This window comes from Pipistrellus kuhlii, unplaced genomic scaffold (genome assembly GCF_014108245.1).
Source record: "Pipistrellus kuhlii isolate mPipKuh1 unplaced genomic scaffold, mPipKuh1.p scaffold_m20_p_51, whole genome shotgun sequence".
Lineage (NCBI taxonomy): Eukaryota > Metazoa > Chordata > Mammalia > Chiroptera > Vespertilionidae > Pipistrellus > Pipistrellus kuhlii.
Genome location: NW_023425553.1, coordinates 1070209 through 1093951, shown reverse-complemented (window position 1 = coordinate 1093951; position 23743 = coordinate 1070209). Strand labels below are relative to the sequence as shown.

The window sequence follows — 23743 nt, the reverse complement described above, 5'->3', positions numbered from 1 at the left end:
TGCAATAGCCGATAATACAGAAGCAGAGCTCAGCGGTTAATCTCTAAAGGTTATCTACAGTTTCTACCCCTGAAGCTACTGAGTCAGTGGGAATTAATCTCCTGTAGTTCTGGTCCCAGGCCAGCCTGGGAGCTGAGGTAACTATCCTATGTTTAAGCAAGTAAGCGAATGCCAAAGCCAGAATGGCAGGGTTAAAATTCAAACAGCAGTTTTTACCCAAGTATGGTTGCTACCATACTTCAGGGATTAGGTCCCAGAGTTCTCAGTGGCAATCCCCCACAGCTGAGATATCTCCCTGGGACAGTTGCTCTCTGTGGGCGACCAGCCAGCCCTTTAACCCCTCTGCTCCTTTTACCAGTCAGTATGCAGTCTCCACTTTCAGTTCTTGAGTATCAAGGTTCTCTCCTGTGAGTTTTCCATTGATTATTCAGGAAGTTCTTCTGTATTTTAGCTGTAATTATAGTTTGTTCCTCGTAGCATGACCATGCAGCATCCAGTTACTATACCACCATTTTTAATCTCCCCCTATACTTTATTTTAAATCCCAGTGCCTATTTGTAGCTACTACTTTGTACTTCTTAATTCTTTCACTTCTTTCTCCCAGTCCTCCAACACCCCTCCCCTCTGGCAATCACCAGTCCCCCCTCTGTGTCTATGAGTATCCCAATTTTTGTTTGATATTATGTTCTTTAGATTCCACATATAAGTGAAATCATATGTTATTTGTTTTTGCTCTTATTGGCTTATTTCACTAAACATAAAACCCTCTAGGACCCTCCATGCTTTTGCAAAGGGTAAGATTTCATTCTTTTTTAATGGCTGAATAATATTCCATTGTATACCACCACTATATATGTATATTTTTAATTGATTTCAGAGAGGAAGGGTGAGGGAGAAAGAGATAGAAACATCAATGATGAGAGAGAATAATTGATTGGCTACCTTCTGCATGCTTCCTACTGGGGATCGAGCCTGCAACCCCAGGCATGTGCCTTTGACTGGAATTGAACCTGGGACCCTCTGGTCCTCAGGCCAACACTCTATCCACTGAGCCAAACCAGCTAGGGCAGGAACCACTGTTACAGAAGAAAAGAAAAACCAAGTGATACTTTAAAGAAAAGGAGTGACATTTTTTATTTACGTTGGTAGACTCAGACTAACTTTCCAAATCTGAATAAAGTAACATGCCGGGAGCTTCTCTTTTATATCTTCCTGGGGTCTTTGTCCTACAACTATGGATTATGCTTCTGGTTCTTGCAAGAAGGACCCCAGATTTTGGGGGTCTCCAGGCCATATCTGATGGTCTGGCCTGGCGCCAGTGTTAATAACCCTTCCTCCGGGGCAGTGCACTGTTCATAGTTTTATGGCCTCTGTAACAGGTTCTGCAAGACCAGTTTCTGGGAACGATGTAGTGACTCAATTATAGGTGATCAAGAATATACACTGAGCTTGCTGGCATGGGTTCAGATTGCTAGTCCCCCCACCCCTCGCCCAAATATCAGGGTTACATTGGAATTAGCCTGTTAGCCTCCTCATTCCTGTCCTGTCCCCCCACCTTGTTCCACAAGATTCTCTTAGCCTTAGTGGTGCAACGACTATGGGTTGTTATGATAAACATGGGCAATGACCGCTCCTTAGTTGCTTCCTGCTGAAAAGGAGCAATGGCCAAGGGGTTAGCATCCTGCTTCTTCCTCTCAGAGGGATCTGTAGGGAGTTCTTCTGGTTTGTAGGACCATCTGAAGTTTAAAGGCATTTACGTCCAGTTTGCAGGCAGAAGTAAGCAGCAGTCTCATACATGTAGAATGTTCCTGCAGGGAGGCACCAGGCATAGGTGGTGTTTACAGCCTTGAGGGTAGAGTTGCATAGTTCATCTAGGAGGCGACTTGATGGATGTTGGCCTTGGGTACTGCCGAAACCAATAGGAGAAACATTAGTTAGCTGCACATTGGCCGTGACAGGTCCTATTATTTTTTCCATCTAATACAATCCCCCCGACCCCCACGTGCATTTGGTAGCGGAGCTGTAACATGCCACAGGCTAATAAGTATAGGTAACAAAAATCTGGCTTGATTGGGTTTTCCCATAGACTACCTGGTCTAGCATATTTGGATAGCGAGTTTCTAAGTGAGGACATGTGGCAGTGGCCTCTATGAGAGGCAAGTATGTGCTAGCTAATATTATTTCTTCTATTTCTGTTCAGTGTGTGTGTGTGGGGGGGGGGGGGGGTTCACAACAGTGAAGAGCTAGGACAAAGAACAGTATGACGGCCGTTCCTGCAGGGCAGATGTAGCCAAGGATGGCATGATAAGGTGCAGTCCAGCAATCCACGATGAGGCCTTTGTTTCCTTGCTGTGTGGGAAGCAGTAATTTTATGGTGCTTCTGTGTCCCAGCATGGGCAGAAGAGTTCTCCTCCTGGGACTAGCCTCGGGTTCTGGCAACACTCATAAAAAGACAAAATGAGAATTATTAGAAAGATAAAACAATGATTATCCAGAATGCCAGAGCATTTTGCCTTCCAGAGAAGATAAGAAAGATTAGAGTAAGGAAGAATTCAGCAGGGCATTTCTGAATTCCCTGGAGCAGGTTGATCAGCCAGGTCTGCTGTCTTCTTGAGGGTGATCCGCAGGGGGTTTTTCTGGTCAGAGGCCACCTTCCACTCAAGCTGGATGCCACTCGGCTGGTGGGCTGCTTTCACCCAGGAGTGGTGAATCCAGGTGTTCAGTCCTGAAAACTTGAGAGCTGTGGGAGTGGTTAGTATGACCGGAAAGGGTCCCTTCCAATTGGCTTAAGGGGCTCTTTTTTCCAGTCTTTTACCCAAACCTGGTCTCCAGGTTTATAAGGATGGACAGCTGTTCCTAGAGAGATGGGTAGTCAGTCAGTAACCCATCTGTGGATCTCAAAGACAGTTTTTCCAAGTCCTTGCAGTTGTTTTTGGATTTCTAAGTTCCCTATTTCCTCCAAATCTCCCTTTGGCCGAATTAAGGGAGGGGGTCTGCCATATAGAATTTCAAAGGGAGAGAAACCTACCTTGGCCCTTGGGGCACAGCGTACCCGCACGAGTACAAGAGGTAAGATATCTGTCCAGGGTAAGGTTGTCTCTTGACATAACTTAGCCATAGTATGCTTTAGAGTCCAGTTCATGCACTCTACTTTCCCTGAACTCTGAGGCCTGTAAGCTGTATGTAGGTTCCATTTAATTCTTAAAGCCTTGGTTACCTATTGTGCTATTTCTGCTACAAAGGCTGGGCCATTATCAGACCAGAGACCCGGTGCATGAATTTGTGCATGGGTGGGATCCGGCCAGCCTGGCCAGGGATAGGGGACATGAGCCAGCCTACCTGCTAGTTGAACTCCTAGTCAAGGGGACAATTTGCATATTAGCCTTTTACCGTGTTTCCCCGAAAATAAGACATCCTCCGAAAAGAAGACCTAGCGCAAGGAAAGATAAGACATCCCCTGAAAATAAGACCTAGCGCAACTTTGGGGGGAGGGATTAATATAAGACATTGTCTTATTTTCGGGGAAACAGGGTATTATATAGGATATACACTAAGTGGACAGATTATTATGCATTCATAATCTAGCCACTCAGTGTATATCCTTCAGCAATGCCTTAGTGACTTCTCTCACCCTTTCTGTGCGAGTTAGATATCCCACAACCCAGCCTGAAAAGGTGCAAACAAAGTCAGGCCCAGGCAGGCTCGGCTGCTCTGCACACCTGCCTCTGGAGTCCCCCAGTCCCCTCAGCCTCCCAGCCACCCAGGGCTGGCCCGAGGTGCAGGCAAGGTTGGATGACAGCTGCCCAGCCACCCAGGGCCGCCTGAGTCTCAGGTACCAGGTCTGGCTGAGGCTTGTGCTACCAGCAGTGGCAGCAGCAGAGGTATGATGGAGGCGTCACCTTCCCCTGATCGCCAGGTCGCCTCCTGCCCCTGAAGGCTCTCAGACTGTCAGAGGGGGAAGGCTTAGCTGAGGGACCACCCCCCTCCATTACATGAATTTTCATTCATTGGGCCTCTAGTACATGTCATAAAGAATATTGCTGCTGAGACTGGTTTGGCTCAGTGGATAGAGCATCAATCTGTAGACTCAAGGGTCCCAGGTTCAATTCCGGTCAAGGGCATGTACATTGGCTGTGGGCACATCCCCAATGGGGGGTGTGCAGGAGGCAGCTGGTCGATGTATCTCTCTCATCGATGTTTCTAGCTCTCTATCCCTCTCCCTTCCTCTCTGTGAAAAATCAATAAAATATATTTTTTTTAAAGAATATTGCTAAGAAAAATGTCATATTTTACTGCCCATGTTTTCTTCTAGGAGTTTTACAGTTTCAAGTCTTATATTTAAGTCTTTCACCAATTTTGAGTTTATTCTTATATATAGTATGGGAAATTGATCTAGATTCGTTTTTTTCATGTATCTGTCTAATTTTTCCAACACTATTTATTTAATTTACTAGAGGCCTGGTGCATGAAATTTGTGCATGGAGAGGAGATTCCCTGAACTCAGCCTGCACCCTCTCCAATTGGGGACCCCTTGTGGGATCTCCAATTGCCATTTTAGGCCTGATCCCAGGAATTGGACTAAACTGGCAGTCAGACATGCCTCTAACAATCTGGGACAACTGGCTCCTAACTGCCTCTGCCTGCCAGCCTGATCACCCCTAATTGCACTCCCCTGCCAGCCTGCTGCCCCCTAACTGCCCTACCCTGCTGTCCTGGTTGCCCCTAACTGCCCTCCACTGCCAGCAAGATCTCTCCCCCAATGGCACTCCCCTGCAGACCTGATGTCCCACCCAAATGTCCTGCTCTGATGGCCAATTTGGTTCTGATTGATAGTTGCTATGCCAGTCAGTGTCAGAAGCTCCACCTCCTTGGTAGGCATTGGCTGAAAACCTTACCCATATTTGGTTCTCATTGGTTAGTTTCTATGCGAGCCAGTCAGTGTCAGAAGCTCCAACTCTTAGGCAGCCATTGGCTCCCAATACCACCCAAATTTGGTTTTCATTGGTCAGTACCTATGACAGTTAATGTCAGAAGCTCTGGCTCCTAGGCAGACGTTGGTTCCCCACAGCACCTTCTTTGCTTCTGATTGGTCGGTTCCTATGCCAGTCAGCATCAAAAGCTCCGCCTCCTAGGCAACCATTGGTTCCCCGTAGCACCCACCATTGATTCTGATTGGCTGGTTCCTATGCCAAATTTTTTCCGAGAGAGTGTGAGAGAGAGGGAAAGGCAGACAGATATATCAATGTGAGAGAAACACATAAATTAGTTGCCTCCTGTATGGGCCAGGGCCGGGGAGGAACCTGAAATGGAGGTACATGCCCTTGACTGGAATTGAACCCAGGACGCTTCAGTTTGCAGGCCAACACTCTATCCACTGAGCCAAACAGGCTAGGGCAAAAAAACATATTTGAAATAATAATAATTTTATAAGTACAAGTCTTTTATCTCCTTGATTAAATATATTCCTATGTATCCTATATTTTTTTAAGCTATTGTGAATGGTATTGTTTTCTTAGTTTCCCTTTCTGATAGTTCATTATCTATATAGTAGAAGCCCGGTGCACGAAATTTGTGCACTTCGGGTGAGGGGTCCCTCAGCCTAACCTGTGCCCTATCACAGTGCAGGAACCCCATGATCGATCACCCCAAAAAGGAAGGCCCTGTCCACCCATCAGGGGCTCCTTGATGGATTGCCCCAAAGAGGTAGGCTGGAACCTGGGGCCCTGCCTCTGCACTGCACAGAACTGCGGGAGCCACAGGCCCCGCCTCCACACCACACACATAGCAGCAAGCCCACACCCACCCATGTACACATGCAGCCCCGCCCACCCACACAACCTCCTGGTGATCACTTTTTGCAGCATGAGAGCATCACATCACGGCATGAGGTTGTGATAACTACATAGGCTTTTAGAATATATATATTTTTATTGATTTTAGAGAGAAATGGAAAGGGAGGAGAGAAAGAAACATCAATGATGAGAATCATTGATTGGCTGCCTCCTGCACATGCCCTACTGAGGATCAAGCTCACAACCCAGACATGTACCCTTGACCAGAATCAAACCTGAGACCTTTCAGTCCACAGGCTGACGCTCTATCCACTGAGCCAAACTGTCTAGGGCCACATAGACTTTTTTTAATGGGATATATAAAGCCTAAGCAACCAATTGACTGGTCACTATGATGCACACTGACCACCAGGAGGCAAATGTTCAACACACAGGATTGGGCTACTTCTTGTCAGTTTGGGGCCTGGGGGATGGGGTGAAACCAGCTCTCTGACACCTCCCGAGGGCCCCAGATTGCGAGAGGGTGCAAGCCAGGCCAAGAGACCCACCAGTACATGAATCCGTGTAGTGGACCTCTAGTTGGTGCATAAAAATGCAACCAATTTCTAGATATTTATTTTGTATCCTACTACTTTACTGAATTTATCAGTTCTAGTATAGTTTTTTGGTGGAAATGTCAGGATTCACTATATACTAGTACAGTATCATGTCATCTGCAAATAATGACAGTTTTCCTTCTTCCTTTCCAATTTGGATGCCTTTTATTTATTTATTTATTTTTTGATACCTGTGGACTTTCAGTTCTCTGTTGAATAAGAGTGGTAAAAGTGAAAATCCATGTCTTGTTCTGATTTTCAGGGAAATGCTTTTAGTTTTCCCCATTGAGTATGATAGCTGTAGGATTGTAATATATGGCCTTTATTATGTTGAGATGCATTCCCTCTGTTCTTACTTTGCTGAGTGTTTTTATCTTAATGAGTGCTGGATTTTTTTAAATGCTTTTTTTGCACCAATATGATCTGATCATAGGATTTTATCACTCATTCGTTTATGTGAAATATAATGTTAATTGCTTTGGGGGGGTGTTGTACCAAACTTGCACCCCAGGAAAAAAAATTGCATTTGATCATAGTATATGATCTTTTTAATGTATTGCTAGATTCAGTATACTCATATTTTGTTGAGGATTTTAACATCTATGTTTAATGGGAAGGAAAAAGGAGGACATCTGTAATATTCTCAGCAATAAAGATTAAAAACAAAAACAAAATCAACATATTGAAAATGGTATAATACTCTTTATTAGACTGCAGATCGTACCCAGTTTCACATGATACAATGGTACAATACTCCTTGTCAGATTGCAGGACTTACTCAGATTTTACATGCATTCATTTGTGGGTATGTGTAGTTTAGCACATACTGAAATTCATTTAATCACCACCACAATCATGACACAGAATTGTTCCATCACCACAAAGGATATTATCCCTTAATAGTCACACATACCCAATACCCCTCCAGTCCCTATGCCTGGTCACCATTCATCTGTTCTTTGTTTCTTTAATTTTGTCATTTCAAGAATGCTATATAAATCAATCATACCTACATGACCTATTGAGACTTTTTTTCATTCATCATGATACCTTTGAGGACTATTCAAGTTGTGTGTGTCAATAGTCTATTCCTTTACATTGAATAGTATTCCATAGTATGGATAGTTGGTTTAACCACTCAATTGGAAGACATCTGGTTTGCTTACAGCTTGGGGCTAATAGAAAGATGCTAAGAACACTTGTGTACAAGTTTTCTTGCCAATGGGTTTTCATATCTCTGTGATAAATGACCATGAGTTCAACTGCTGGGTCATATGGTACATGTATGTTTAACTTTATTAAAATTTCATTTTTCATTTCTATCAGCCATGCAATAGAGAGATCCAGTTCATATGTACAACAGCATCCGATATTTTCAATATCTTTTCTTTTAAGTATTCTGATAAATGTGTAGAAATACATCATTATGATGTTAATTTGCATTCCCTGATGACTAATTAAGTTCAACATCTTTCCATGTGCTTACTTGCTATCCATTTATCCTCTTTAGTGAAATTCATTTAGCCTATTCACATCTTTTGTAATTGGATTGTTTGTTTTTATCGTTATATGTTCTAGATTGATCAGATATATGGTTTGCAAATAAGTCTCAATTTCTTCCTCTTAAATTTTTTGTGAAATAAAAGTTTTTCATTTTGATGAAGTCCAATATATCAACTTTTCCTGTTAGGATTGTGCCTTGGGGCTGGAGGCTGGGAACTTGTTGCCTAGTCCAAGATCCTGAAGATTTTTCATGATTTTATTTCTAAAATGTTTACATATAAGTTCATGATATAGTTGTGTTGATTTTTGAATAAGATTTGCATTTTATGTCAAAGTTCATTTTTTTGCCTTTGGGTGTTCAAATACTCCCGGTATCATTTGTTGAAAAGACTATCCTTCCTTCATTGAATTGCTTGCATAATTCTGTCAAAATCCATTGGGCATATACCTTATCATCTTGATTACTCTTGCTTTATACTAAGTCTTCAATCAAATAATGTGAATCTTCCAACTTTTTCTTCAAAATTGATTTAGGTTAATTAATTTTACACTTGGATATTTTCACTTTTTCCTATAGGGAAACAAAAAGAGAAGAAATGTGGCTGTGAGAAATTTGGGAAAATATAGCATTTATACTGCATATGCCCTAGTGTAGTGGTTTTCAAACTTCAGCATGCCTTAGCATCAGCTGGGGAGTTCATGACAATTTCTGGGTCCCACCCCCAGAAACAAAGTTTGACCTCCAAGTAATTCTGGTGCAGGTGGTTCTGGACTATACTTTGAAACATGAAAAACAATAATCTAAGGAGAAATAAGAAACAAAACCAAAAAATAGCACTTTGTTGTCATTGGGGTTGGGGCTCTTTTTGTTTACTTTCTTTCTACCTCCTCCAGTTTCCCCTGTCACTTCCAGTATGCAATAGGCTCGGCTCTTTTCTGAAGACCACATTTGTAGTTATACGTGGTCAGAATAATGCAATAGAACTTTTAAAAAATATATTTTTTTTATTGATTTCAGAGAGAAGGGAAAAGGGAGAGACAGAAACATCAGGGATGAGAGAGAATCATTGATCAGCTCCCTCCTGCATGCCCCACAGTGGGGATGGAGCCCTCAACCAAGGCATGTACCCTTGACTAGAATTGAACCCGGGACTCTTCAGTCCACAAGCTGACACTCTACCCAAGCCAGACAGGTTAAGGTGTAACAGAACATTTCAAAGTATTGTTTTTGTTATCTCCTAAATCCTAAGTATTTCTGGAAAATCATGGGCGCCCCAAAGAAGGAGCCCCGGCCAGGTGGGTGGGGCCTCCCTCTGCATGGCATTTGGTTTGGAGGACCCACCATCGACCACCCCACAGAGGGAGGCCCAGGCCAGCCAAGTGATTGCACCCCACACCTGTCACCCACAGAGGGAGGTGACTGGTGGCAGGGGAGGGAGGACATTGCCATACAGATGGCAAGCAGTGACAGTGGCCGGGGTGGGGCAGGCAGTCAGGGGAAGGAAAGCCCCAATAGGCCCTGATCACATCAGGCCTAGGGACTGTACCCGAGGGGTCCCGGATTGCAAAAGGGTGCAGGCCGGGCTGAGGAACACCCCCCCCCCTTGCAGGAATTTTGTGCACCAGGCCTCTAGTATGCATATAAGACCTTTGGTTAATCTCTTCCCATCCTCCCCCATCCCCCTTTCCTCTGAGATTTATCAGTCTGTTCCATGTTCCCAAGCCTATGGTTTCTGCTCCTGCATTGAGCATCTGCTCCCTGGTAGGCAGTGCATGTCAAAGCTATCGTCCCGTCAGCAGGTCGCTCAGGCTTTTATATAGATAGATGGAAATTCCTAGGTAAATACAATTTTACTTCAAATATGCTAGAACTCAGCCAGGTCAGGAGCAGCCAGGCCCGGAGCGGCCGGGCCCTGAGCATCCAGGCCCAGAGCAGCCGGGTCGGGAGCAGCCAAGCCCAGAGCAGCAGCTACCAGGCCGGGAACTTCCAGGGCTGGAGCAGCCGGGCCTGGAGCAGCCGGGCCCAGAGAGCCAGGTCGGGAGCAGCAGCAGACAGGCAGGGAGTGGCAGTGGCCAGACCTGGAGCAGCTGGTTGTGGAACGGACCAGAGCAACAGAGGCCAGGCCCGGAGCAGCCAGGCCCAGAACAGCTCGCTCCTCGCCTGTCCCAGCCCCAAGGCTGCCTCTCAGACATGGCTGGAAACTTTTGGGGGAACTTGAGGGTCTGCTGAATCAAGTGATGAAGGCTTACATCTGGATGTGTTGAGTTAATATAGCGCTGGGGTGTTGATCTGTGAGTGCCTTGTGTGGGACCTGGATGAGGTTGGTTGATCTATTTGGAAATGTCTTTTGTGTGAAGTGTATCATTGGGCATGTGGAGGTATTATTGATTTGAGAAAATGCTAAGTAACTGATTTACTATCTGAAAAATTTAAAGTTCTGAAAGTTTAAGGTCTCCTGCCAAAAAGAGGTTTTAAAGCTATCACCTTAATTTTAATGGAGAAAGGGGAAGACAAGCCCTTCCCACCCAGAACAGGTAATCCAATTCCAGCCAGCAGCTATCTTTAAACAATGGGTTCATTTACATTTGAATGGCTCCACCTTTTGATAGCCTAAGGGCAAGTTTACATGTAAACAAGTTTGCTTCTCAATTCCCAGGGCAGAAAAAAAACAAGGTTTAAAATTATTAGATTTTAAAATTTATTCTTAGAAGTGTAAAAGTTTATTAATTTAAAAAAAAAACACACAACAACAACAACAAAAAAGGAGATTAAAAAACCTGATGAACGCCGGGACCGGTTTGGCTCAGTGGATAGAGCGTAGGCCTGCGGACTGAAAGGTCCTGGGTTCGATTCCGGTCAAGGGCATGTACCTTGGTTGCGGGCACATCCCCAGTAGGGGGTGTGCAAGAGGCAGCTGATCGATGATTCTCTTCATCGATGTTTCTAACTCTCTGTCCCTCTCAATTCCTCTCTGTGTAAAATCAATAAAATATATATTTTTTTTAAAAAAAGAAAGAAAAACCTGATGAACAATATTAGCTGTTGATACGGGAGGGGAGTGGACTGACTGTTCTCGGGGAAAGGGGGAGTGGTGGATGCGGGAAGAGACTGAACATAAACTGGGCACCTATGGATGAGGACAATGGGGGGTGGGGAGGGGGCAGTGGGTGGGGTGGGAACCTGGTGGAGGGGGGAAGAAATGAGGAACCTTTGTAATAATATGAACAATAAAGATTGATTAAAAAAAAACCAAATATGCTAGAACTCATCTATTTGGTTAGAAAGATACCCACATAGATTTCATTTTGATAGGTATCTCAGAATCCATATTTCAAGTAAATCCTGCACTAAGAAAAAAAAAGAATACCTATTTCAGAGATCAGGAAGGAAGACATAATCTGTGTACGTATTTACTTGTGCATAACTACAAAACTGAAACATTAAATACTATCCTTCCTTCAACTTGTTCTAGGGAGTGACTGTATCTGAAAATGGAAATAAATATTTCCAAGTTAAACAAGGAGAAAATAAGCATTTAAAATATATCCCTCGGACATCTTATTATAGGTTGTCCTTGCCAATACACCTGCTATCGATCGCCTTTTTAAAAAACCCTTCATATTCTCTTAAGTCATCTTGCAATGCTCTTTGTAGGCCAGTAACAGGGTTCATTAAGCCCCAATGAAATTTTTAGGAAGATGTCCTGTATTTATTCCATGCATACAACTCATCCACTGTGATATAAAAAGAGCTGCTCCACTGTCTGCCCATACATGAAGAGTGTGAATTTTCAGGCCATTGGAGAAAGAAAAAATGTCTTACTTCATTTATCTCCCACTTTATTCTAGAGAAGAAAGCTCTTGCATAAGCTCTTCCTTTTCTTGCTCCAACTCCTGCAAATGGTGTTGGTTTTGCTCCAGTCTGTCCTCCAGCCACTGGAGGAGAGGCCCACTGACGGCTGACATCTGACTGCACAGGTTCTTGGTAAACACTTCAATAGGAAAACCACAGATGAGATAACACGCCACCCCCAGCAGCTCCCCCAACTACGAACACGGAAAGAAGGGGTTGGAGGAGGAAGTAGAAAAAGTGCAGGAAGTAGGACTGGCAGGCAATTTTGTACGGCCATCCAGAGGAAAGGCAGAACAGCTGAGCCAGGGTACCTATTCTGGGGCATTCCTGAACACCCCTGGATGTACAGCCCAGAGGGAAGCCTAGCTAAGCAGAGAGCAGAAAACGACCAGCTCTTTACTCAAATGATGGGGCAGATACACTAAGCCAGTGGTCGGCAAACTGCGGCTCGCGAGCTACATGCGGCTCTTTGGCCCCTTGAGTGTGGCTCTTCCACAAAATACCATGGCCTGGGCGAGTCTATGTTGAAGAAGTGGCATTAGAAGTTTAAGTTTAAAAAATGTGGCTCTCAAAAAGAAATTGCAATCGCTGTACTGTTGAGATTTGGCTCTGTGGACTAATGAGTTTGCCGACCACTCTACTAAGCCATCTCTCTCAAAGTAATTACCGGTAACACTTAAAAGCCTCCTCTTCTTCCTCACTAGTAAGGGGGAAGTTTGCACAGAACGGCCTGCGACTCAGGACTAGAGAGGAAATGTGGGTGGACAGCTCTGTACTATATTCTGTTTGCTGTTCCTTGGCCTTGTATTAGTATAGAGATTCCTTCTATATTTATTGGCATGAAAAAATTTCCTTCCGCATGCCCTCCCTTTTACCTGTCTTTTTTTTTTTTAATATATTTTATTGATTTTTTACAGAGAGGAAGGGAGAGAGATAGAGAGCTAGAAACGTTGATGAGAGAGAAACATCGACCAGCTGCCTCCTGCACACCCCCTACGGGGATGTGCCCGCAACCAATGTACATGCCCTTGACCGGAATCGAACCTGGGACCTTTCAGTCCGCAGACCGACACTCTACCACTGAGCCAAACCGGCTTTGGCTCATCTGTCTTTCTGTCTGTGTTTCTATCCAACTCTTTGGATTCCCACCACCATAGGTAGGTAGTGGTATACTGGAACCAACTTAGACCAGCTCCTGAGAGCCAATTATTGAAATTTCAGAAAGTTCATGATCTGACTGAGGACACATTAGTTGTTTGGAATCAGCCATGGAGAGCTATTATACTACGAAAACTGGCAAACATACCAAATCAGGGCCCTCCCCCTCCCTGAGAATTGGTTGTTAAACACGTACCAGCACACCACTGAGGGGGTCTCTCAGAAAACGTGTCCCTATCTTTCCTCCAGTCTTACTCTAGGTAGCACTTCTATTATCGGAGTTTCTAAGGCATTCGATAGAAAAGGTGAGAGCAGGATTAATGGATGGCAAAGCTTTTGGGAAAGGGAACATGAGGATAACTTGTACCGATCACTTTAGTCACTTCAACTAAATTTGCTTCTGTCAGCTGAGAATTCCAGAGATCGATCACTGCCTATAAATATGAAAAAAATCTTACCTGAGCCATTATGGATCTTGGTTACTGAGTCCAGATGTGTAAGACTAAAGGGATAAAAGAGTTTCGGTTAGCAACAAAGCAGCAGTGGAGGGAAAACGAAATGGTCATGGACTCTATAGCAAAATGAAACACTGTGCCAGACCTCTGCAATCTGGATTAGGTGACTATGTTATCATTTAAATTCCCATTATGGTTAAATTTGGCATGATTTTTGAGACGTGACTTTATTCAGAGCTTTAATATAATTCAAAGATATTTTTTAAAATCTTTACCAGATGATATTTTTCAATGATTTTTAGACAGAGTGGAAGGGAGGGAAGATGAAGAGAAAGAGAGAGAGAGAGAGAAACATCGATGTGAAGCTGCTAAGATGAAAGGAGCGAAGAGGACAATAGGGACTGGGCCTTAGGAGTGGAGAAGAGAAGTGAGAAGCTTTCTACCTGTGGATCCTCCTATAGGCATCCTGCTCCTCTTGGCACAGGATCTTGGGCAGCTCAACTGCTGATTCAAGGCACACTTTCCCAATGCTCACATGAGGTACAATATGGATTGGGATTTCAATTCTCTCATACCTGCAAGACAATCAATTCAAGTCAGTTTTTTGTTTGTCTGTCTCAAGCTTTTTGAGGTATAATTGACAAATAGGAATCCTATATAATAATCCTATATAATAGAAGGGTACTATGCAAATCCACTGAACAGCAAAATGAAGGGTTGCTATGATGTGCACTGACCACCAGGGGGCAGACACTCAACACAGGAACTGACTCCTGGTGGTCAGTGCACTCCCACAATGGGAACACTGCTCAGCCAGAAGCCCAGAAGCTGGGTTCAAGCCTGGCAAGTGCCTCCATGGCAGTCAGACATCCCCTAAGGGCTTCTGGGCTGCGAGAGGGTGCAGGCTGGGCTGAGGGACAACCCCCGCCCCCACCCCCCCACACGAATCTCATGCACCAGGCCTCTAGTTATATATATTTAAGGTTTACAAATAGATATTTATTTATATTTATATATATATATATATATATATATATATATATATATATATACTGTGAAATGATTACCACACTCAAGCTAATCAACATATTTATCACCTCACATAGTTACCTTTTTTGTCGTGAGAACACTAAGATTTACTTTATTAGCAAATTTCAAGTATATAATATAGTAGTGTTAACTATAGTTATCCTGTCGTATATTATATCTCTAGAATTCATCCTGAAATTTTGTATCCTTTTACCAACACTTCCTCATTTTCTCCTCTGCCATCCCAACCCTAACAACCACCATTCTAGTCCCTGCTTCTATGAGTTTGACTAGTTTAGATTCCACATATCAGTGAGAGCATGTAAGATTTGCCGTTCTGTGTCTGGCTTATTTCACTTAACATAATGTTCTCCAGGTCTATCCATGTTGCTGAAAATGGTATATATTCATACATACACACACATCACCTTTTCTTTATCCGTCTTTTCCACTGACAGGCATATGTTTCGTCTAATTTGTTGCTATTTCAAACAATGCTACAATGCTATAATAATAACAATTATTATAAGAAAAAAATTTTAAACATTCTTTGCTTCTGTTTCCCAGTTATAGATAATCAGCCTGACTTTCATCTTTGCATCCTCAGTGCCTACTTGGCATATAGCGGATATTAAATTATTGGTAAGGTTTTTTTTTTCTAATTTAGGTTTAATTGAATTTAAATGAGGAAGCTAACCAATGCAAACATTTGAATGAGATACTGTAATTGTAAAGTTAAGTTTATGGCACAGCAAAGACAATAGTCTATATAAATCCATACTACTCCACATACCTGGTGTTTGATTTACAATTCACCAGAAAAAGGAAAAGTAACAGTGTAAATCAGAATAAATGCAAAAAATGCTGGGCAGGCCCAGCTGGCATGGCACAGTGGTTGAGTGGAGACCTAGGAACCTGGATGTCATTGGTTTGATTCCCAGTCAGGGCATGTGCCCAGGTTGCAGACTAGATCTCCAGTAAGGGGTGTGCAAGAGGCAGCCGATCTCATCATTGATGTTTCTATCTCTCCCTCTCCCTTCCTCTCTGAATTCAATAAAATTATATATATAAATATATATATATATATATATATATATATATATATATATATATATATATATATATTTCTTTTTTTTTAAGAAATTACAGGACTGTGAGGATGTAATTGCAAGTAAAAGACTGCTTGCATGACCCTAGCTTTCTAGGTCCCCAATACCCAAGATGCTAAAGAGATTCTAGCCGAAACTGGTTTGGCACAGTGGATAGAGCGCTTGCCTATGGACTGAAAGGTCCCAGGTTCTGATCTGGTCAAGGGCATGTACCTTGGTGGTGGGCACATCCCCAGTAGGGCGTGTGCAAGAGGCAGCTGATGCATGTTTCTCTCTCATTGATGTTTCTAACTCTACCCCTCTCTCTTCCTCTCTGTAAAAAATCAATAAAATGTATTTTTTTTTAAAAGAGAGATTCTAACTCATCACAGAGATGCTAGTGGAAATAAGTAGACTATAGAATTCTTAGTCTTACCAGTGAGAGAAATAAAATGAAACAAAACAGCCATAACCGTTTTTGGCTTGCTGGATAGAGTGTGAGCCCATGGACTGAAGGGTCCCGGGTTCGTTCTGGTCAATGGCATGTACCTCAGTTGCAGATTCAATCCCCGGGCCTGGTCAGGAGGCATGAGGGAGGCAACCAATCAATGTGCCTCTCTCACATCGAGGTTTCTCTCTGTCTCTCTCCATCCCTTTCACTGTCGAAAAATCAATGGAAAAAATATCCTCAGGTGAGGATTAACAACAAGAAAAAGAAACAAAACAATCAATTTCCTGGACTAGAAATTAGCCCTCCAATACATACATACATCTCTGTCATACTTACTCTGAGCTCTTTTGGGCCTGAATGGATTGAAAGCAAGTGTAGAGTACCCGGCCAGTCTACAAAAAAATAAACAAAAAAGAAAGGTCACGCAGAGAAGGATCAATTCTGAAAAAGGTGAGCTCTAACCTCAAGTTCAAAGACCACTCTGAAAGTGGAAGGTGAAAAGAGATCACAGAAATGGAATATGCCATAAATCAGCTTCTGTAAGTATCATATAACTAACTCAACACACAGTGGCCACAATTATATGGATGGACTTGGAGAGCATCACGCTAAGTGAAATAAGCCAGCTGGAGAAAGATAAATATCACGTGGTCTCACTTATTTGTGGAATATAATGAACACCATAAACTGATGGACAAGAATAGAGCCAGAGGGGGGAAATAATATTTTAGAATGTAATAGAAGTAATTCTGCTACTTGCAGATTTTTAATATTTCCTACAACTTTTGTGATATCAAATTATATTAGTACAGTTTTGGTAATATTATTATACTTAAAATCCTTTTTTCTTTAAATATTAATGTTTATTGCATGTAATAATATATTTAAGATCGTTTTTCTTGAATAATTGGTGTTTACTGTATGTAACATTATATTTAAAATTGTTTTTCGTGAGATATTAATGTTTATTGGGTATATTATATAAGATCATTTTTCTTAAAATATTAATGTTTATTGCATGTAACATTATTTTACTTAAAATCATTTTTCTTTAAATTAAAAACAAGTTCCCATTTGAAAAACAAAGCAAAACAAAACACACAGTGGCCACAATCAAACATCTGCTCATATGATAGTAGAGAACTGCTCATAAACATAAGAACCAAGAAGCTAAAAACCAGAATATTCGGACTGCTCTGTTGGAAGCCAACACACTTATTCAATAGCCATTTAAAATGACAACAAATAAATTTATGATGACAAAACCAAAAGCATTTCAAATGAAGTATAAAGTTCAAAATACTGAACTTCAACGTTTGTGGAAACATGATTTTATGGCCTGACCAACGTGGCTTAGTGGTTGAAACCTATGAACCAGATCATGGTTTGATTCCAGTCAGGGCACATGCCTGGGTTGTGGGCTCAATCCAGTGGGGACTGTGCAGGAGGCAGCCAATCTGTGATTCTCTCTCATCATTAACGTTTCTATCTCTCCCTTCCTCTCTGAATCAATAAAAATGTTTTTTCAAGGTGATTTCATGAAGAATATTCATTGCTAACATAGATTCTGAGAATATAACTGACGAGTTAACGATAGGACTCACTTGATATTGTTGGCAAAATTCATACCAACAATGTTAAAAAGTAATTTTCTTTTTGTCTGGCCGGGACTGGTTTGGCTCAGTGGATAGAGCGTTGGCCTGCGGACTGAAAGGTCCCGGGTTCGATTCCGGTCAAGGGCATGTACCTTGGTTGCGGGCACATCCCCTGTGGGGGGGGGGGGGTACAAGAGGCAGCTGATCGATGATTCTCTCTCATCGATGTTTCCAACTCTCTATCCCTCTCTCTTCCTCTCTGTGAAAAATCAATAAGATATATTTAAAAAATTCTTTTTGTCTGAATGGACACAGCAAAATCTCTTAACATGAACATCAAATTCAAACAGAAGCACTCTAAATAGAGGGTGGCAAGACTAGCCAGCCATTGATCAGGCTGCTTACCATCTCTGAGCTTCAGTGTGCTCATCCATAAAATATGGATACTAATTGGCTTGTTGTCAGGGTTAGAACATATTTATGTAAAACACCTAATAAGTATGTGCCATACAATAGGTGATAAATGGTAGCACTTGTTACTGTTATTAGTCATCAAAATATATGCAGAATCTGGCCCCTTCGATTGCCTCCGTTCCTCCCACTGTGGCCAAATCTCCATCATTTCTTGCAAGATTGTACTAACTTCTGAACTTCTTTCATGGATGCCATGGATTCCATAGCTCTCCCCCTCCCCACAATCCCACCCTACTCCCTATCCAAATTATTATCAGCACAGTCACCAAAAATTTCCCATTAAAACATAAAATCACCCTCTAATGCAGTGATTTTCAGCTGGTGTGCCGCAGGAATTTTTGAAATGTGCAATATCTGACTAGCCAGGGGCACTGACTTCTTTCTCCTTAGAATGTCAAATAAAAAATGACAACAGCTGCCCAGCTGGCATGGCTTGGTGGTTGAGCATTGACCTATGAACCAGAAGGTCATGGTTCGATTCCTAGTCAGGGCACATGCCTGGGTTGTGGGCTCGATCCCCAGTAGGGGACGTGCAGGAGGCAGCCGATCAATGATTCTCATCATTGATGTTTCTATCTCTCTCTCTCTCTTCTTCTCTGAAATCAATATACATATATATATATAATCTCCCGCTCACTTCCCACCAGGGGTTGAATCCACAACCCAGGCACGTGTCCTTGACCAGAATCGAACCCAGGACCCTTCAGTCCCCAGACCATGCTCTATCCACTGAGCCAAACCAACTAGGACAAAAAAATATTTTTTTTAAATGACAATAGCCAACACAACAATAGCTATTTGGTATGAATGAATCAGAATTATACCTATTTCATTTGTCAGATGGGCAAAAGAAAAATACTTTTCAGTGTGCCACAGAATTTTGGTAGTTAGTTCATGTGTGCCATGAGGTGAAAAAGGTTGAAAATCACTTCTCTAGTGGCTTCTCAACTCAAAGTCAAGGCCTTACAAGATCTGGTCCCTGTTATCTTTCAGACCGCATGGTAGCATAACCAAACGAGTTCTCATCCAAACCAGGACACTTCCAAGAAGTAGATTCACTGCACAGGAGATGGGGGGGCTGGGGGAAAACTGGGGCTGACAGAGGCATCCTAGGACATGTGGTCCTGGTCTTCCTCACCCCGCTGCAGCCATGCTGACTCCCTGGAACATGACACTCACCTCGGGTTCTCTGCACTGGCTATTTCCTCTGCCTAGAACGCTCTACCCCCAAGAAATCCAAAGATTGCTCCCTCACTTTCTTCAGGTCCTGCCTCAATGACCTTTCTCAGTGAAATCTTCCCTGGCCACCTTATTGAAATTGCAAAAAGATTTTTCTCGCCGAAACCAGTTTGGCTCAGTGGATAGAGCGTCGGCCTGTGGACTGAAAGGTCCCAGGTTCGATTCTGGTCAAGGGCACGTACCTTGGTTGCGGGCACATCCCCAGTAGGGGGTGTGCAAGAGGCAGTTGGTGGATGACTCTCTCTCATCGATGTTTCTAACTCTCTATCCCTCTCTCTTCCTCTCTGTGAAAAACCAATAAAATATATATATTTTTTTCTAAATATTTTTCTCCATTCTGCTTAACACACACACACACATTACCTTCGTGTTTTTATCTTCTATGAAACAGGAAAAAATAAGTCCTACGAAGCCTTGATCCATCATCTGATACATGGCTTGTGTGCGAACATCTGAAAATGAAAATAAAAATCTGCTGTCAATAAGCTGTATCTCATAGCCATAAAGATTTAAAAGTGATATACAGCCGAAACCGGTTTGGCTCAGTGGTAGAGCGTCGGTCTGCAGACTGAAAGGTCCCAGGTTCGATTCCGGTCAGGGGCATGTACGTTGGTTGCGGGCACATACCCGGTAGGGGGTGTGCAAGAGGCAGCTGGTCGATGTTTCTCTCTCATCGACATTTCTAGCTCTCTATCTCTCTCCCTTCCTCTCTGTAAAAAATCAATAAAATATATATTTTTTAAAAAGTGATATACAATCCTCCCAAGATGCAGATTCTAGAGGCAGAAAAGGAATATATCTTCCGTACAATATGGCTGTCTAAGTATAAATATTTTACTATAAATATTATCCCCAAAATACTATGGGATATCTGCAATTAAATTAGAAAACTTGCCGGGACCGGTTTGGCTCAATGGATAGAGCGTCGGCTTGGGGACTGAAGGGTCTGGGGTTCGATTCCGGTCAAGGGCATGTACCTTGGTTGCGGGTATATCCCCAGTAGGGGGTGTGCAAGAGGCAGCTGATCGATGACTCTCTCTCATCGCTGTTTCTACAATAACTATCTCTCTCCCTTCCTCTCTGTATAAAATCAATAAAAAATATATTTTAAAAAATTAGAAAACTTATTAATAACTCTAGGCTGCCTACCCCAATACTAGCCCTCCTATGAAACATAGCATAGAAAAAGAAAAATGGAAGACTTAAATTAGCCCCCAAAACTTGATAATTGCTTCTAGGGGATCCAAAGAGAAAGGAGGACACTGGAAGGAGACAAAAAAGATTTCCTAGGGCCCGGCCACCATGATTCAGTGGTTGAGTGTTGACCTATGAACCAGGAAGTCACATTTTGATTCCTAGTCAGGGCACATGCCCGGGTTGCAGGCTTAATCCCCAGCTGGGGATGTACAGGAGGCAGCCAATCAATGATTCTCTCTCATCATTGATGTTTCTCTCTCTCTCTCTCTCTCTCTCTCTCTCTCTCTCTCTCTCTCTCTCTCTCTCTCTCTCTCCCTGCCCCCCTTCTTTCTCTCTCTCCTTTCCTCTCTGAAATCAATAAAAAAATATATATTTTTAAAAAGATTTCCTAGAATAAAGTTGTTGATGGACAGCTTCCAGGGAAGTGACTATATTAGACTTGATACTAAAAATCAGAAGCATAGACCTATTACAGAGGAAATTCTTACACAGGAAACCACTGTATAGAAGTGATTACAATAGAATTGAATTCAACATTTCCACGAGTAGAAACAAAATCTTATTACATGTTTATGCAATTTTTGAAAAGGAAATCATAAAGAGGCATCAAATAACATTTGTAAGGATGAGTTAAAAGATTACCAAAGACTGAACAGAGGCAAAATCTAAAGATCTGAAGTGTTCAGACCATTGTTTAGGTGAAGGATACAAAACATCGGGCATTATAACAAAACACTGCAGTGTGTGGTTTGGTCCAATGACTTATACCCATTTCATTTGTATGTTCTTTTATTTTAAAATATATTTTTATTGCTTTCAGAAAGGAAGAGGGAGGGAGAGATAGAAATGATAAATGATGAGAGAGAATCACTTATTGGCTGCCTCCTGCATGCCCCACATAGGATTGGGCTCAAAACCTGGGCACGTGCCCTGACCAGGAATCAGACTATGACCTCCTGGTTCATAGGTCAACATTCAACAACTGAGCCATACCACCAGGCAGCAATATGTTCTTAAACATTCTTTTTATTTATTTTTTTATCTGGATTGGGACTTCTCCCCACTGTCTTCCTAAGAGTGAGACCCAACAGTACCTAGTAACTGCTGCTGAAACTGTTGTAGAAAATAAGTAGCATTGTATAAACGTCTCTGTACTGCTCTAGGACCTTGGTAAAATTGTTAATACCTTTAAGCCTATCTCCCCATCTGTTAAATAAGAATAAACATCATCCCTATGTTCACAGGGCTTTGTACTTTTAAAATTGCACAGTGCCTAGCACATCAAAGGTACTTCATCAGCATTCTTTCCATTCCATTTCATCCACAACCACCGTTGAAGAACGGCTATCTGAGTCTGAAAAAGATTACTGTCCATACCATCCTACCCACAGTGATTTATCAAGATCACCAACGATCTATTCTTGGCCCTCAATTTGCCCGATTGTTCCCTCCTTAAAGCTGTCTTTCTTCACTTGGCCTCCCACTCCCACTCTTTCCCTATGTCCACTTACCTTCGTGGCTGATATCTGCCAGTCTCTTGGTGGATCCTTCCCATCTGGCCTCTCCTGACCTAGTGGCATACCAAGGACTGTACTCACTCCCGGGGGATTTCATCCTGTTCCACAGCTTCATACTTCATCACTATCCTAACCACTCCCAACTCACACCCAATAAACTCTAGTCTCAGACTTCTACCCCAAACTCCAGAATCACAAAGTGTCTACCTGACACTTTGACTTGGTTGTCTGACTACAGTGCTACTCATTCAAAATGGAGTGCTAAAACTTTAACTCTATTAAAAAATAATCAATATGATGTAAACCATTACTTTTAAAACATCTTATATAATAAAAGGGTAATATGCAAATTAACCGTCACTCCGTCACAAAAATATGGAGGCGCCCATAGCAGCCAGGGCACTGGATACTGGTGACCAGCCCCAGTGTCCCACATGCTCCGGCTCTTAGAGGGAGGGCAGACAGGCCTCTGGGGTGCGGGACGCTGGTATCATTGCAGGCCGGGTTAAGGGACCCCCCCACAACCCGGGGTGCACGAATTTCGTGCACTGGGCCTCTAGTAGCACAATAAAAATTAGGACACCTGTTTATGGATAGTTAGTTAACTTTTGCTTTAAAGCAATCATAGCCCATGTAATGGAAAAGGAAAATCATAGTCATGTCTAAGAACAGTAAACACTGCAACCCCCTACTTACCAACATGTGAAGGCCAAACAGTTATATGAGGATGGGAGTGATACCAGCCCACCACTCTCATGGGACGACCTGTTAGTTCAGCCAACCTGTGTGTTTGTCAAGGTATTTTCAACTTGTGGGAATAAAAAGAAGTGATGCTGACAAGGGCTCAGAAAGTATCCTGAGGTTTAAAACAGTTTACAATTGAATATCATTAAAAGAATGAAGTAAGGTCGATACCCAGAATTTCCCAGACTTCCTACTTAAAAACAAAGGAGTCTGTCTTTTTTTAAAAAAGTGAAATCTACTCGATTGCCATTATTGTATACAGTTACATTCTCTTTAGCTAATGTTTGATCACTGAAATACTTATCACTGTGATGTCTGAAACTGCTAAATCTTTGGAAGTCACTTACATCATCAATTGGAGTTATTCTTCTGTCCTCTCTCTCTCTCGCTCCATCCCAATCCCATTTTTTTGAAAAATACAAGATTTTAAAAATTCATTTGTGCCAAAACCAGTTTGGCTCAGTAGATAGAGCGTTTGGCCTGCGAACTCAAGAGTCCCAGGTTCGATTCCGGTCAAGGGCACGTACATTGGTTGCGGGCACATCCCCAGTGGGGGGCGGGAGGGCGTGCAGGAGGCAGCTGATCGATGTTTCTAACTCTCTCTCTCCTTTCCTCTCTGAAAAAAAATCAATAATATATATATATATTTTTAAAATTCATTTGCTTTCTCTCTGGCAGGCTACTAATGTGAACAATAGCAACCAGGCTGCTTTTGTTACAGGATAGAGAGAAGCTAGGAAATTTCCAGGGCAGGAGGAATAGGGAAACTGAGACAGGCAAGTTCAAACCAGGCCAAAGCGGGTGGGCAATTTGCAGCTGGCCTGCAAAAAAACAAGCTATTATCTTCCCAGCCAAGGCCACCTGAGAGCAAATGGTTAAAAGCCTCCCTGAGGAAGGAATGCAGGAGAGGAGGGGACAGGAGAAAGGGTTTTTACTCCCCAGGCAGAGACGCCAGGAGTCTCAAGGCTTGGAAGATAAAACTGCCCCGAGCTTCTCATGAATTCCGGCAAGGCCGCAACAAAGTTAAAAGGGACCTTGAGAATGAATCTCGA

General features: G+C 42.6%; 1 protein-coding gene across 3 annotated transcripts in view; it reads right to left on the bottom strand.

The window, feature by feature from the left end:
* Positions 1 to 7070: 7070 nt before the first annotated feature.
* The window catches only part of BRCC3 (BRCA1/BRCA2-containing complex subunit 3), a 34429-nt gene continuing 17756 nt past the window's right edge, over positions 7071 to 23743 (bottom strand). For 2 of the 3 annotated variants that reach the window (XM_036415746.2, XM_036415747.2), the window contains 7 exons: positions 22644 to 22731; positions 19597 to 19685; positions 16262 to 16317; positions 13801 to 13932; positions 13361 to 13404; positions 11715 to 11883; positions 7071 to 8462 (listed from right to left, as the gene is read on the bottom strand). In XM_036415746.2, the coding sequence (XP_036271639.1) occupies positions 11732 to 11883; positions 13361 to 13404; positions 13801 to 13932; positions 16262 to 16317; positions 19597 to 19685; positions 22644 to 22731 (561 nt within the window). In that variant the 3' untranslated portion in view covers positions 7071 to 8462; positions 11715 to 11731. Of the gene's footprint in view, positions 8463 to 11184; positions 11240 to 11714; positions 11884 to 13360; positions 13405 to 13800; positions 13933 to 16261; positions 16318 to 19596; positions 19686 to 22643; positions 22732 to 23743 lie in introns of those variants that run through there. The other variant, XM_045573497.1, reaches the window with a different exon arrangement.